The 14,729-nt window shown below is 56.8% G+C and overlaps 7 protein-coding genes across 7 annotated transcripts; 3 read left to right on the top strand and 4 right to left on the bottom strand.

Annotated features, from left to right (window-relative positions):
• Positions 1 to 455: 455 nt before the first annotated feature.
• Positions 456 to 1,953, top strand: B0I36DRAFT_366304 (uncharacterized protein; the record flags this gene model as incomplete). Its single annotated transcript, XM_046159276.1, has 5 exons — positions 456 to 629; positions 735 to 807; positions 873 to 1,175; positions 1,260 to 1,377; positions 1,464 to 1,953. 5 exons carry the CDS (start codon positions 456 to 458, stop codon positions 1,951 to 1,953), a joined length of 1,158 nt encoding a protein of 385 aa, XP_046007901.1.
• On the bottom strand, positions 1,947 to 5,930 carry B0I36DRAFT_273884 (peptidase S8/S53 domain-containing protein). Its single transcript, XM_046151335.1, has 11 exons — positions 5,738 to 5,930; positions 5,304 to 5,651; positions 5,176 to 5,239; positions 4,988 to 5,087; positions 4,848 to 4,905; positions 4,707 to 4,763; positions 3,355 to 4,655; positions 3,114 to 3,229; positions 2,862 to 3,052; positions 2,559 to 2,791; positions 1,947 to 2,476 (listed from the first exon to the last, which is right to left on the bottom strand). Exons 1-11 carry the CDS (start codon positions 5,876 to 5,878, stop codon positions 2,359 to 2,361), a joined length of 2,727 nt encoding a protein of 908 aa, XP_046007900.1. The 5' UTR covers positions 5,879 to 5,930; the 3' UTR covers positions 1,947 to 2,358.
• An 839-nt stretch (positions 5,931 to 6,769) lies between these two features.
• B0I36DRAFT_366302 (Aldehyde/histidinol dehydrogenase) lies at positions 6,770 to 7,975 on the bottom strand (the record flags this gene model as incomplete). Its single annotated transcript, XM_046159275.1, has 3 exons — positions 6,770 to 7,108; positions 7,187 to 7,570; positions 7,604 to 7,975. 3 exons carry the CDS (start codon positions 7,973 to 7,975, stop codon positions 6,770 to 6,772), a joined length of 1,095 nt encoding a protein of 364 aa, XP_046007899.1.
• A 37-nt stretch (positions 7,976 to 8,012) lies between these two features.
• Positions 8,013 to 8,330, bottom strand: B0I36DRAFT_366301 (uncharacterized protein; the record flags this gene model as incomplete). Its single annotated transcript, XM_046159274.1, has 1 exon — positions 8,013 to 8,330. One exon carries the CDS (start codon positions 8,328 to 8,330, stop codon positions 8,013 to 8,015), a length of 318 nt encoding a protein of 105 aa, XP_046007898.1.
• A 788-nt stretch (positions 8,331 to 9,118) lies between these two features.
• On the top strand, positions 9,119 to 10,551 carry B0I36DRAFT_366300 (3-hydroxyisobutyrate dehydrogenase; the record flags this gene model as incomplete). Its single annotated transcript, XM_046159273.1, has 7 exons — positions 9,119 to 9,187; positions 9,276 to 9,423; positions 9,492 to 9,737; positions 9,815 to 9,968; positions 10,036 to 10,068; positions 10,123 to 10,216; positions 10,276 to 10,551. The coding sequence occupies 7 exons, from the start codon at positions 9,119 to 9,121 to the stop codon at positions 10,549 to 10,551; spliced, it is 1,020 nt and encodes a 339-aa protein (XP_046007897.1).
• A 299-nt stretch (positions 10,552 to 10,850) lies between these two features.
• Positions 10,851 to 12,596, bottom strand: B0I36DRAFT_366299 (fungal-specific transcription factor domain-containing protein; the record flags this gene model as incomplete). The annotated part of the gene is made up of 3 exons (XM_046159272.1): positions 10,851 to 11,090; positions 11,190 to 12,106; positions 12,212 to 12,596. 3 exons carry the CDS (start codon positions 12,594 to 12,596, stop codon positions 10,851 to 10,853), a joined length of 1,542 nt encoding a protein of 513 aa, XP_046007896.1.
• A 1,038-nt stretch (positions 12,597 to 13,634) lies between these two features.
• B0I36DRAFT_331298 (RmlC-like cupin domain-containing protein) lies at positions 13,635 to 14,448 on the top strand. Its single transcript, XM_046154962.1, has one exon. It carries the CDS (start codon positions 13,904 to 13,906, stop codon positions 14,333 to 14,335), a length of 432 nt encoding a protein of 143 aa, XP_046007895.1. The 5' UTR covers positions 13,635 to 13,903; the 3' UTR covers positions 14,336 to 14,448.
• The last annotated feature ends 281 nt before the right edge of the window (positions 14,449 to 14,729 follow it).

The following is a 14,729-nucleotide window of genomic DNA, read 5'->3' as shown; positions in this document are numbered from 1 at the left end:
GCCAGCATATGCGAACCCTCAAGACACAGGCTTCTGCCAAGCAGTGCGCCATCGCTCAGAGGGTGATCACCTCACTCGGTAGCTGTGAGGAATACCTAACTGCGTAGATCCGCTACCTACTTGCGGGCTAAATGTGAGCGACAGGTCTCCCCACACTGGCAAACATGCTGGCTAGCGGACCGCTGCTCACACACACTGGGTCCTCCCCCCTTAGTAGATCCGATATCACCATTACTGACAAGCGGGCGATCTGCAATGCCCCAGTTCCAAAATGCTCCTAGTCTTTTGTGCGGAGCAACCCTTTCTTCCCGACCCGCGATCGCATGCCTGGCTGGCCTTTATTGTGCTTCGCTGGGATTGTGTTTAAAGGCTTCATTCCCCACTGTTTGTCTTCGAAGTCCCCCCAGCACTTCTCATTGTTCCGAAAATGCTGCTGCATTTCAACGACGTCAAACATGGCAGGCGCTCTCGACTGGATCAGCAAGCCAGAAGAGACACGGGCTCCTCTGATTGAGGGCGTTACCTTCGCGCTCTTGAGTGTCAGTACCGTTGCCCTTGGTCTTCGGCTATGGCTACGATGGAAGTATAGCAAGTTGCAAGCGGATGACCTCTGCCTAACTTTCGCCCACGTGAGTATCCCACCCGCCCCCCTTCCCCTATACATCAGCGCCGGGAGACTGCACTGCAGTAGTCCAATCGATAACAATGATGCTGATTTGCAACATCTTTTATAGGTTTGCCAAATTGCTTTCTCAGTCACATTAGAATTTCAAATATCCAAGGGCTTTGGCAAGCATGGCCTGGATGGTGAGTATTGCCGTACAATCTCGGTGTTTGCAAGATCCTTGAGTATGCTAACGCTTTCCGAACAGTGCCCTTTTCAAACCTGAATCTAGCTGCCACGTACGGCCTGAGCAACATCACAATCCTAACTGTTGGCACCACCGTCGCGAAGATCTCCTTCGCGCTCACGCTCCTCAACCTTGCAAACAGTCTATGGAAGTGGATTAACTGGGTCATCTGGGCAATCATCGTCACTCTGGTTGTGTTTGCAGCGCCAGTGGCGACGTTGCCCTGGATCCAGTGCAAGCCATTGGCCAAGGTGGTAATCGACTTCCTTCCCGGAACCTGTATCAACAAAGCGCCCACTGTCAATCTTGGCATCTTCCAAGGAGGTCAGTTTCATGCCGTCTTGTCGTGGTCGTGACTTCCTTCGTCGCCTGGTTTAATCATTACTGACGTCTGCCGCTTCGGCGTAGTGTACTCTGGAATCATGGACTTTCTGCTCGCGATGATGCCATGGAAGATCATATGGAGTCTACAGATGCGGCCAGTCGAAAAGTTTGGTGTGGGTATAGCCATGAGCCTTGGATGTTTGTATGTTCTCTTTTGTCAACATTTCTCTTTGAGCCCTCCATGATGGGCACACACGGGCTGACATCTTGGCATCTCACGTCATTCAGGGGCGGAGTCATGGCCTTTATGCGTGCTTCGGAAGTCCCCGGACTCGCGACAAAGGACCCCTCGTACGACGGTGTGCTCGCGGTCATGTGGGGAGAGATTGAGCTCGCGACAACAATCATCGCCGCATGCATCCCAGCCTTGCGCAGACTAATCCACAACAAGACGGGAAGCTCGCACAAGAGAACAGAGGATGGCAGGGACCGGAGTGGCGGGTCAAGCGCTGCTGCTGGAAGCAAACGCAGTAGGCCTTCCAGGACGCACACCATTGTGGCCACGCCAGAGTTTTCCGGCAGCAACACATATGAGATGGAGGCAATCAGCCATAAAGGGGACTCAGGAGATGAACACGCTTCGTGTAACAATGCTGCTGACAACGAAAGGAGCAAGAAACACAACTCGACCTCGAGCAAGTGGTACTCTATCTACGAGAGGGATACGGCCCGTAATAGTGACGAGAGTGTCATACTAGCGGAGCACGGAGAGCGCTGAATTTCTCTACTCATTACCAAAGATCGAGTCCGATAATGAATGGTCTAAACAGGCATGCAGAGTCGCAAAGTTGAGCAACCAACTTTATATAATCCCATGGGAATTTGAATAAGAGTACGGTCTATGTATAAATCTCACTTCTCGCTCTCGCAGCCTCAACCATCTACCCTCATACAGTTCTCCATCCATTCAACAAGTTCAGCGAATCGAACAAGATAGCCAGTGAAGACACATAGGCCGCGTTCGACATCTGCGCGCATCTTGAGAATTTGGCCGCGGCAACGATGGCCGTAACCAAGGCTCGATCGCAACGTGGAACAGGGACACGAGTTTCAGGCATACTTAACAGCGTGCAAGAATGTCGAATGGGCCTCATGGTTGAATTCCGACCAAGCGTATCTCCGTTCAAGCTAGTTGCGGACATCCTGGGCACGGGAGCACGCGGATCTGCGGCGTGGAGAAAATGTCCCATGAACTCGAATCCTCGGGGGGGCCAAAGGGAACAAGGGCCGCGAAGCGCATTCTACTCCCACCATTAGATTATGCCACGGAATTGTCCCAAGAGGACGGCGGAAGAACATGAGCAGTGTGGCGGGACGACTCACGTGTAGTTGCCCGGCGCAATCTGGGAGCCATTCCCCAGCTTGCCAAACCACCAGTACTCACCCCCACCGTGCTCGACGTCGAGGGCAGGGAAGGTAAAGGTGTCGCTGGCGTTCTGGGTGGCTGGATTGAAGCCGCCTGTGGCCCGGGTGAAGCCAGTCGCTGGGCCGATGTAGCCGCTTGATGTTGTCGGTGGATAAGTCCATTTGTCTTCAACCCATCCAGGCTCGAAGATCTACGGGTGAGCGCGATGAGCGGTTATTCACATTATACGGAAGCAACGCAGGAGTGAGGGAGAGACTTACGTCCCAGCGGATCTGCTTCGTGCCCCATTTGATCTGTGTATAGATCTTGGGAAAGTCCTGCGACTGGCGGGATAGGTTGAACGAGTAATAGGGCTTAGTCTTGATGTCGGTGAATGAGAGGCCCGACTTGGAGTAAGGAAAAGCCGGCCTGAAGATGGGCGACATTTCCTTTTGGAGGTCGGCCGCGAGACCTGCGCACATGTGTCAGTATCAAAGTTGAGTCGTGGTTCCATGCCATGAATGTCCCCTCACCAAAGTATGGCATCGACAGTTGCTCTCCATTGTCTCCCGACATAACAACCTGGCCACTGTAAAAGGGCAAAGCAGTCCCGTTCCAGCCCTTTTCGGTCGGGTTCAGAAATTTGACACTGTGGCACATTTGGGCACTTAGCGAACCGTCTTTATGCCGTGGGTAGCCCCGACTGCGAGGAAAAACACAGCTGATTGGGACGACCTGAGGGTGCTTGTTGGAAGAGCCGGTATTGTGACTTACGAGACTGTCTTGCTCTCGCCGGCTGCCACGACGAAGGAAGACGGCAGCTCTGTGTCCACCTCCATGGATAGTGGTTCGAGCTCGTCGTACTTCTTGACGCGCGGTGAGCGTGTGCTTTCATCCCAACCGAGCAGGCCCTCGAAGCCACCCGCGGGCTGCACAGTCATTGTGTACGCCACGGGCTTTGACCCGGCGTTGGTAACGACGACCTCGTGGGCGGCCTGGAAACGCGCCGTGTCGTTGAGATTGAGCGGATCATAGTCGAGGGAGGTGTCGTACAGCACCACCTTGGCGGCGTCGACCAGCCCATTCCCAACCTGCGGCACGGGGGCAGCGAAGTCAAAGGCGGTGATAGTGCCGTCGGACCACGGCACGGCCTTGCCGCTCGAGACGATGCGGCGGCCCAGGTCGCGGGCGAAGCCGGGCGTCCGCACGCCGGCGTGGCCCCTGGCGGCAATGTACAGGGCCGCCACGCCGGCGACAAACGGCGTGGCCTGCGACGTGCCGCTGAGCACAGTGTAGATGTCGGTCAGGTACGTGCTGAAGACCAGGCCGCCGGGCGCGGCGATGTCGGGCTTCATGCGTAGGTCGTACAGCGGACCCCAGGACGTGAAAGTGCTGGGCATGCCGCCGAGAGGGTTGGGCACGCCCACGACGGCGCTCGAATCGGGCGAGAAGTCGGCCAGCACGGTCCCGTTCTGGCGCACAGCGTCAATGATGGCCTTCCCGGCAGCGGACGAGATGAGGCCCATCATGCTGGTCGCGCTCTCCAGGAGCGGTGACAGCAAGGGGCTGTCGTTGTTGTACACGAGCACGTACTTGGCGCCGAGGGCCTCGAGGTGTTCTACTTTCGTGTCAAAAGTGCACGTGCCGCGACGGACCAGCGGGACTTTGCCGACCAGGCTGGGCGTGCCGGGCGGGTAGGCAGAGCAGCCGTCGGCCGGGTCGCTAGTGTTGAAGTTGAGCACCGCGACAGGCCAGTCCTTGATGGTGGAGGGCAGGGGCACAGTGGCGGGGATGTAGCCGGCCGTCGTGGTGTTGGTAACGCCGTTGACGGTGAAGCGGAGGTCGACGGGCGTGGCCGCGCTGTTGTCGACGTTGATCGAGGCTACGGCGAGCACGTCGGTGCCCGACGCGCCACTGCCCGTTAGCAAGAGCCCATCGTCGCCCCTGTTTCCTGCGGCTATGGTGACCAGCACGCCCTTGGCCACGATACGTGATGCCACTTCGGCCCACAAGTTGGTCTCGAAACCGGCGCCGGAGCCCGAGGGCGGGCTGATGCTCGAGGTGATGATGTCCATCTGGCAGTCTCGTCAGCGTGTGGCCGATGCGACAACAAGAACGAAACTTACACCGTCGTCGTACGCTCGCAGGAACGCCTCAACTAGGGTTTCCGTATCGGACAGGTCCTGAGAACGTCACGCATTAGACCAGATATTAGCAAGTGCCAGTGATGCGGCTGAAAGCAGGAAATAGGGTAGTCTCCCACTAACCAGCTTGCCCATCACCTTGTAAGCGTACAGGGTCGCGTTTGGGGCCACTCCCGACCAGCTGGACGGAGGACCAATCCACGTTAGCCAGTACTCACGATGCTTCTAGTCTTGAAGCATGCAGGGCAGGGGGCGGCTCGAACTTGTCACTCTGGCCGGCGACAATGCCAGCTACATGGGTTCCGTGCCCTTGCTGGTCCATCGGATCGGCATCTGGCAGCTTGTCACCCTCGTACGGCCACACTATCAGCACGTTGGTGAGCCGGTCCGTTCTTCGTCTGCTCGCCTGTTTGGCTGGACAATTGGTCAAGGTATTTTGGCAGAGACTTACTGCCGTTACCCACAAAGTCCCAGCCACCTGCTACCTTGAAGCCGGGTCCGATGCCGCCTCCAAGCTGCATTGCGACAGTCAGTCTTGCGCAAGCGGTCACACAGTCGATCTCGGGCTCAACCACTCACCGCAGGGTGGGTGTACTGGACGCCGGTGTCCACGACTCCAACCTTGACACCCTGTCCGAAGAACCCAGCCGCGTGCACCTTGTCGACGCCCGTCGTGATAAACGTCGAGTACTTTGCAGCCGCTGCGTCGTCGCTCGAAAGTATCGTCTGCTGCGTCTGCGTCTTGGGCAGCCGAACCTCGACGTTGGCCCACACTCGGCCCACCTCGGGCAACGCTGCAAGGGTGGTAGCATCTAGAGCATCGACGTCAACGCTGGCACCCGAGAAGACGGGGCTGTCGAAGACGCGGCGCAACTTGACTCCCTCGCGGGACGACAGGAGGGACGTGCTGCGGGCGTGCAAGAAGCCCTGTTATTCGTGTGAGTACTCATCCTGAATCGGAATCGGCGAATGGCAACCAGAGAGCGCTCCAATTGAGGTGATGCGTAGCTTACTGGCTTGTATTCCACGATGTACCGGTTTGGAAACCGCATCGCATTATCCCCGGGCTCTTGTTCTGGTTGTTGTTGCGCTACCGCATCCCTGCCGTAGAGCAAGGGAAGCAGCGCCGCGATGATGGCGATCCTAGGGAGCATCCTGGCGCAGGCTCCGATTATGAGAAGCAGAGAAGCCGGATCTAGAACGATGAGGCCTGCAATACATGCCCCGGCTGTTCCTCTGCGCGTGGCGCCCTCAACTTTATACCCAAGTGTTATCCTGTGCTTGGAAGTGCACGAGAGAACCTGTACCAGGAATCCTCGTATCGAGCTTTCCATGGATCATTGATCGGCAGGGTTTACAAGGTGCGACTCCATCTCGAATTGGAAGGTGAGCAATGCATCAGCCAGGATGTCCTTGCTCCACCACGGAAGATCGCCCTGTGCCCCTCCGGCTCGCTGAGAATATGCCAACGGTCGCATAAGTACATGGGCCTCTGATCGTGTCGACGTAAACGCGAAGTGACCTGCCCACCGCTGAGATGGCGTCGTAGAAGCAGGCGCACTTTGTGCCACGCCCCCGCTTGCCTAGCTGGCTCTTGCTCCTTGTAATATTCACATCCCTGTAATCGTACGGCATGGACCCCTGGCTAGACATGGATCGATGCCTAGACGTTGCATTTTGGAGTAAGATTTCGTACCCGTCAACGGGAGGCCCCGGCAAAACCTATTTGACAGGCGGTGGAACGTCTTTAGCACGACCCCGAAGGTCCGGATCGTGCAGAATTACCACGAGGCCGCCCGGATGGGTAGGCTATGGATTAGGGCCGCGCGTGCGGAGGACTCTGTCTAATGCCAAGATACCTACTTTGCAGAATAGCAAGCGACGACCCCGGGCCCAGGTGCTCGACCCACAGTGACTTGTATGGTCAATAATCTTCCGCGGATCTTCGCACGCCGCGTGTCGTATATCTATTCTACCTTGGGCATATTTACCAGACTCTGTGTCGTGTCAATATCCTCTGACTTCCATAGAGAAGTCACAGTCTTCTACTGTGTGTAGAATCTCAGACCATCCTTTCCATAAAAGTTGAGGGAGCTGGTTCCTGCAATCGACTTTTTGTTATCAGCAAACGAGAACATGGGGAGGGGCACGGGAATAGGCACGTTGATGCCAAGCTGTCCGGCCTCGAGGCCCTTCTGGAACTTTGCAGCTGCGCCCCCGGACCGCGTGAAAACCGCCGCCCCATTGCCGTATGGGTTGTCGTTGATGAGCTTGATGGCTTCGTCCAGGTTTTCAGCGCCGAGACAGACGAGGATCGGGCCGAAAATCTCTTCGGTGTAACACTTCATGTGCGGCTTGACATTTGCGATGATTGTCGGGCCAACCTGGCAGAGCACATGTGTCAGTACAACATGTCTCAAGACGAGGCACTGCAATTTCGGGAGAAACAAGGCTCGACTTACGAAATTTCCATTGGGGTACTTGGACGGTCTCTGACCCCTCCCGTCAAGGAGGATTGTCGCGCCCTCTTGCTCCGCACTAGCAATGAGATCCTCTACTCTCTTCTGGCTTTCTGGAGACACCAGTGGCCCCAGGTCTGCTCCCGGCTCGAAACCGCCGTTCATCTGGAGGTTCTTGGCACGATCCACGAGACCGTCGAGCCACTCCTCCGTCCCGCAAACAGTCACTAGTGCACTTAGAGCCATGCAGCGTTGTCCAGCAGCACCAAAGGCTGCGCCGGCGATGCTATTGAGTGCGAGGTTCTTGTCGGCGTCAGGTAGGATTACTGCGTGGTTCTTGGCACCGAGGTTGGCCTGCACCCTCTTGCCCTTGGCCGAAGCCATCTCCTAGATATACTCGTCCGCCTGGTTGGAGCCGACAAAGGAGATGGCCTTGATGGTGGGACTGTCGATGATGAAGTTGACGGCGCGCTTGCCACCATGAATGATGTTAATGACGCCGTCAGGGAAGCCAGCTTTCCTGCAGAGTTCGGCAATGATCATGGAGGCGCCGGGCGTCTTCTCGGACGGCTTGAGCACCATTGTGTTTCCAGTGATGGTGGCAATGGGAAGGGACCAGAGGGGAATCATGGCCGGGAAGTTGAAAGGGCAGATAGCAGCGACCTCCCCTGGAATCTGGGTGGTGATACCACAAGCAATCTCGACAACCTGGAGGCCGCGCAAGACATCGCCCTTGGCATTGGCAAACGTCTTGCCCTGCTCCAGGACTATCGAGGCCGCCAGGCGGTCCATATTCTCTCCGACCGACGCAAGCCAGCCTGACCATGATCTATTGTTTATGCAAGAGGATCGTTGCCTTCCAAGCGGGGAAGGCCTGTTCAGCAGAGTCGACAGCCTGCTGCAATTCCTCGTCGGTGCTTTCTGGTACGCGGGTGACCTGTTGGTTTGTCGCTGGATCCTTAAGATCGATCCATTGCGACGCAGCAGAGCGCACAAAGGTGTTGTTGAGGAAGTTTGGAGTGTCTGGAGGGTTCGCGACATGCTTGTGCGTCGTGCGATATCCGGCCGTCGAGTCAATCCCGGTGGATTTGGCTGCACCCAGCTGCGAGGCCAGCGAGCCCAGCCCCTGTGAGGCCTGGTAGGACATGTTGGGAGAGGACGAAAACAATGCTCGCAAGACGGGGCGGCACTCGGCACGGGAGGTACAGACTCGTAGTCTTCCGATAGTGGCAAGCATGGCTGGTATCTGCCAACGAGGATGCCGCGAGTGGCCTAGTGGCGGAGGTTGGGGATGGTCCAGCGTGGTCAAACGAAAATAATATATATGTGTGTTTGTGTGTGTGTATGTGTGTACATAATATCTGTATCTCACTTCGAACGAGGATCCAAACACCGGACCGCGAGGGGATACGATGGAGTGATGGACGGAGCGATGGACGGGCAGCGCATGCTTGTCCGGTTTTCCGGCCCCCGTCTAATTGCGAGCTACATTGAGCTGTCGCAGGCTCTCTGAGTTGGGGTGGCATATTTTCTCCGCACTGCCCCGGTCGCCATTGGCGCCCCGGCGCTGCCGGCCCCGGTTCTCCGCACCGGACCGGGCCCACTGGCGGCCCACAAGCGCAGCCCGGCGTGGAGAAAGCTCCGACCCGCCGCAGCATCCCCGCACCGGCCGGACGGCTTCAGGTTGTCGGATGTGCACTGCGGACCGTATATCATATGCTGCATCGTAACAAACCAGCAATAGTCTTCCCATTCATGCACACCATCGTCCGTGTTTTTCGGCCAGCCCGTTGTCTAAAAATGCACGCCGTCAACTTCATCCACCGTGCGCAGTGCTCCCACGGCTCTCGGTACTGCAGCTCACTAGCAGTGACTTGGTCTCAAGCCTCCAGCTCGCCTCCAGCCATCCGAAGAAGCTTCTCGCAAACGTCTTCAATGGCGAGCCAGACAGATAGGGCCAACACGATTGGCTTCATCGGCCTGGGTGCTATGGGAAACCACATGGTAAAGCCGTCGCATACCCCCCCTCCCCCCCCAATCCCCCCTTCCCCCCACGCCGACAGAGCACCGTTTCTGAGCCACGTTCTCGCAGCTGCACAACCTCGTCACCCGATATACGCCCCCCCGAGATGGCGGCCAGACAGCATACGCCCTCTTCGACGTCAACGAGGCCGCTGTGGATAGCGTCATCAAGCACCACAGCATAGAGACCCCCGAGGTCCCGCTCGTGAAGTGCTCCTGTATGTGATGATGACTCATGGCTGCTCCTGGCTCAAAATGAGGACAATTTGGCTAAACGTGGCCACAGCGCCACACGACGTGGCCAAGCACGCCTCGATAATCATCAGCATGGTTCCCACGGGCAAGCACTGGCGCGACGTGTACGTCGGAGGAGACAAGAGCGTCCTGAGTGCCCTCAGGACGCTCAGCGATACCGAACGCTCGGCGACCCTTTGCATGGACGAGTCCACCATCGAGCAGAGCGTCAGCAAGGAGGTTGCGCTGGAGCTCCGGAGCGCCGGTGCCGACCTGCTGGATGCCCCGGTGTCGGGAGGTAAGACCATGTCATTTCCATGTACCAAGACGCACCGCGTCGTCGCGACCTTGTGGCTGACGGTGTGAACGCCGCAGGTGTGGTTGGCGCGGAAAACGGCACCCTAGCCATCATGGTTGGTGGCGACAAGGCCTCGTTCGACCGCTCGGTCCCTGTCCTGCAGTCCATGGCTCGCAAGGTCACTCACTGCGGCGATCTCGGAGCCGGGCTGGCAGCCAAGATTGCCAACAAGTACGTTCCATAAAGCCCCTTCCTTGGACCTGGAGGAGGAAGAATCTTGGATGCTGACCATTCGCAGCCTTTTGCTTGGGATCACTATGCTTGGGCTAAGGTAAGTTCAGTCAGGCTCCGGCCAAGAGAGTACCGGGAAGCTAACGCCGTGCAGTGAGGCTATGCTTCTTGGCAAGAGGCTCGGAGTTGACCCTCAGGTGCTCGCCGACATAATCAACACTTCCACTGGTCGCTGCTGGTCTAGCGAGGTGATTAGCATGACGCTATCTCCCATGCTGCGTCGACTCACTTGCTGACAACTTTGCAGATTAATCACCCAGTCCCCGAGGTAAAGGTCGGAGAGTTGAGTCCTCCGGCCCACCGCGGCTACAGAGGCGGCTTTGTGACCAAGCTGGCACACAAGGACCTCGCCCTGGCGGTCAAGGCCGCTGAGCACACCGGCGTCCCCCTCAGCGTCGGAAGATGCGTGGAGGAGACCTACAGGCCCTTGGCGGCTTCCAAGGAGTTTGCTGACCGGGACTTCAGTGTAGTCTACGAGGCCCTCGACGCTCTCGGCTCTTCAGCGGGAAACGCTAAGTTGTAGTGCCACAAGCTATTATAGACTCCTTGTCTGTTGATCCAAATCGAACTACTTCAAGTCGTGTTCGTTGTTAAAAAGTTCACCACGAGCGTTGGGTCTTGCACTAAATCATTCAGTCACAATCTCCGGAAGGCTTCTCCTATTCAGCATTGTACAGCTGCTTGCAAGACACCTCTCTCGTCACTCATGAAAAGGCGTGCGTGTTCTACATTGCAAAGAAAGGAGACCAGGGAGACCGGGCCTTCCACTGTGCGGCCCAGTGTGTCAGAGATCGCCACTTTATCAATCTTGGTTCATCGTATTCATGGTGGGAATAATGAATAATCGGCCGCTGTAAACAGGTCTACCCACGAACTGGGCAGGACACTTCCGTCAGCCATCTGCCCATCCATGACTGTCTCGCACTGGTTGGACATGGTGTTGTAGTCCACAACGGCCCAAAGTGTTTCCTCCTCCGCATCAGTGAATGTCACCGGTTGCGTCAAGTCTCGGAGGCTGCTGCCAAGAAATCCGTTATAAACCATCCTGCGAATGGTCGCGGCCTATGGAGAGATGTTAGCGTAGGATCGCGGCAAAGACTGAACCCACCCCCCTGTCCTTTCCCTGCCCCTTGGACTCGAAAACAGCGTCTCGGGACTGACCATGGTGATGACGTTGTTCCAATGCTGGCCAACGGTGTCTAGGTACAAGATAACCTCGTCGAGCAGAGTCTGTGTTTTTTCGAAGACGTGCGGGTCGGGATCGCAGGTGCGTAATGCTATAATCGAGCCCGCCACGGTGACAGCGTAGCCGCTCGACGACGAGTGAAACGAGCAGCCGCACTCACGTGCATCGCGAACGAGTGCCATGATCTGTTGCGCGTGGTGCCAGCCTAGATCGTATGATCGTTCCATGAAGCTTATCGGGGCCTGGTTACGGCACGTATCGATACGTCGGCGCAGCAGGAACGGGTGGTGGAGCAAACAGTAACAGAGGTGGAAGAGCGCGCGGGAAAAGAGGATGGGCCCGGTGCATTGCGAATCCACGACTCCATCAGCAGAGATGTGCGGAGCCAGTATGTCTTTGAGAGGGACCTGGATCTCCAGGTATGCCTCAAAGTGCAGCAGGTCTGATTCCATGGCGGCGAAATCCGAACCCGGATCCCACGGGGGATGCAAACTTCGAATGTTGGAATCCTGCAGCATGTACTGGGCCGTCCGGCCCAGGATCTGTGCGATGGCTATGACTTGGGCAAAGGCGCCCTGCCGCTGCGTTACGGACAACGTGCGGTTTGCCATCTCGTCTAACGATTGAGTCTTGGACCACAATTCGCGTCTCCATACTGACTCATCGGACGGAAGCTGTAAGTGACACGACGCATCCACAATGGCTGGCGGTCGTCCGCGACCACACGACACCAGGCGATCCAAGAGGTAGACGGACCAGAAAACGCGGCGTCGTTCTTCTTGCTCCGCAAAGGGTAGGTGCGTGGCATTCTCCAGCATCAGCCCGCAGTCCTGCGCGATTCTTACTGCCAGCCCGACCTTCACCCAGGCCGAATCATGGCGTGATCTGCCGGCTACAGGGCGGTGATAGAAAAAGGACAATCGTCAGCAAATAGCACAGAGTCTCTCAGCATCTGTTCGACATTGCGCCCCGCCAGAGACCGTTTCCTGAGACCTACCTGTAAAGTCGAACAGACCCAGCAGAGCCACCGTCTGTACTGTCGAGACTTCGGCGACCCTGCCATTCGTGAAACAATCGGTCACGATGAGTTTCCAGGCCCTGTTAGCATAATCTACAGAGACCTCATGGACCCGTGCCGCGAAGTGTGGATGAGAGCAGAATCTGATGGTCATTGCCATGATGCTCAGGACCAGATGTTTCGGAATAATCTGGTCTCGCAGGCCTTGGCGAAAGTTGTCTTCATGAAAGAAGGAATAAGGCTGGTTATGACAGTGGTGGAAATAAGTGTCGATGACAGTCGTGAAGACGCCTTCCGGGATGCCGAAATCCTCGAAGAAGGATTCAGACCGCTGCGCATTGGAACTCGTACCACTGTCCGCCATTACTGCTACCGCCGTCGTCGATCTTCCGGGTTGGCTCTGCGTGGGCAGGCCAATCCTGCGAGAAGTGTCGCCATTCAGCAAGGCTACCAGGCTCTGCTCAATCCTGATTCAGAGATGGTCAACCGCTTGTGATCCCAGAAATCCTTTGTTGATACGAACCACAAGGCTGAAGAAGAACACACCGTTGGAGACCTGCCCCGAGGTTCTCGATCTTGTGCTCGAGGTTCGTCACCCTTCTCAAGACTTCGTTGGTCAAATCGTCATGGTCGGTCTGGTGCGTGTCAATCATCGTATAACCTAATGGTCCCACTATGGGCAGATCGGTACCTGCGTTTTCCCCGCTGCCGTATTGCCGTATGAGGTTCGAAGCTCGCCAAGGCTGGTCCGGCGAAGAGCAGTAGCTTGCTGCGAAGGGTTTCCATCGATATATGTACATTCTTTTTGTTCCCCCAGCTGTCAGACGTGCATTCTTATATCACGCGATTGAAAGGGGGGAATGAGCACAGGTGGAAATAGTCAGACCAATAATCCCGGGTGTAACAAAAACACGAAGAGGTCAAGAAAAGGGGAAGAAGCCACTGACCGGTCCCTAGACGCAAACACTGGGCGCATGCAGGTCGGTCACCCGTGCAACGGCATTTCTTACGTCTTCGTTGATCAGCTTCTGTGGGAGGACAGGCCAGTCCAGGAAAGGGGGGGGAGTCAGAGTGGGGAAGGGTTTAGCGAGGTCCATCCGCCCACATACCGACACGCGACGCACGCTTGGGCAATGCGCTGTACCGGAAAGTAATCGGCACTCTTGCTAGTCATCGTTGGTCGGCAGCAAGCCTGAGTGAGTGGCCGGGACACCCTACCGGCTTGGAGAGTCGGAAGTGGTAACGTCCAGCAAAATTGGGGCTTATCATAGGATGGCAGCTCTGCCATGTCCTGTAGACGGCGGAGAAGGTGGGGGTGGGGTTTAGCCGAGAAACAGAGGGACAGAGGGGGCAGGAGGGGCAGCTTCTACAGATCGCCCGGAGTGCAAACCCAAATTCTCAATGTCGATGTGGCGTGATGCGGGATTCACTTCCCGTTGCCTTGTCCAAGATTCGAGCTATGATTGGTTGCGGAGCCGGAAGGGCTCCATCGACATGTATGATCATTCAAGATACAAATAACTCGGCGTCCATCTAGTTTTGACTCTTGTGGCTGCCAGCGACATTCCCAATCATCAATCAATTCTACCTCTTGTTGAGCGGCACCACAGCAAATCACAGCAGAGCAAGAGAGAAAGAATAGAGAAGACAGACGACAGCCAAGACAGCACAATGGAACCCATGACACAAGGCCGCCGACCCGGAGTCATAATGCACAAACCAGTGGTCTCCGCTCTGCAGATTGACTCGTTCGGGGACACAAAGTTCGGCAACGTCACCTGGCAGACGCTTTTATCAAAGCCCACTACCAGCACCGAGTCGATGAGCGTCGGGATCGCCGTCTGCCCCTCGGGCGGCAGCCTGGCGCTACACCAGCACATGCAAGCAGAAGTGTATTATGTGCTGGATGGCTCTGGCGAGGTCGAGATCGACGGCGAGCGGCACCGCGTCACCGAGGGCGCGATGCTGTGGATTCCTGGCGATGCGGTGCACGGCGTCTTCTGCGGGCCCGACGAGAGCCTGCGGTGGCTCTACGTCTTCTCCGAAGACTGCTTCTCCAACGTTGTCTACCGGTTTCAGCCCATGCGGCAAGAGGGGCTGTAGTAATGGCAGTAGGATCGTGGTCTTGCGGACGTGATGCAGAGGACAGAGGCGGCGAAGGCACGGGTACCAAAGAGCTGCACACTAGTTAGCCACATATACTGTCTTGTACTCCTCTTCGATCGTTGGGTGGCGTGCAAGGGAATGCTTGACAACGTGTATTGTCTGTTCACGGTCACATTGTCGATTCCTGTTACTTTCGACCTCGCCCGTCTTCTCTGAAGCCCCCCCTCCCCCCCCCCCTTTAGATCGCGGGTGACTTTGGGGGTTTGGAGAGCCCGGACCGTCTGGACCGTCCGGACCGGGCCCACACCCCCAACTTTTCCCCAATTCTTCCTAGTGGGGGCAGCAGAATGCCCGTTGTCATGCTGAGATCGCATCGCCTTGCTGCGCATGG

The sequence above is a fragment of the Microdochium trichocladiopsis genome (genome assembly GCF_020744255.1).
Source record: "Microdochium trichocladiopsis strain MPI-CAGE-CH-0230 chromosome Unknown B0I36scaffold_9, whole genome shotgun sequence".
NCBI classification, from domain to species: domain Eukaryota; kingdom Fungi; phylum Ascomycota; class Sordariomycetes; order Xylariales; family Microdochiaceae; genus Microdochium; species Microdochium trichocladiopsis.
Note: the sequence above shows the minus strand (reverse complement) of the source record. Positions and strands in the feature narration are given on the sequence as shown.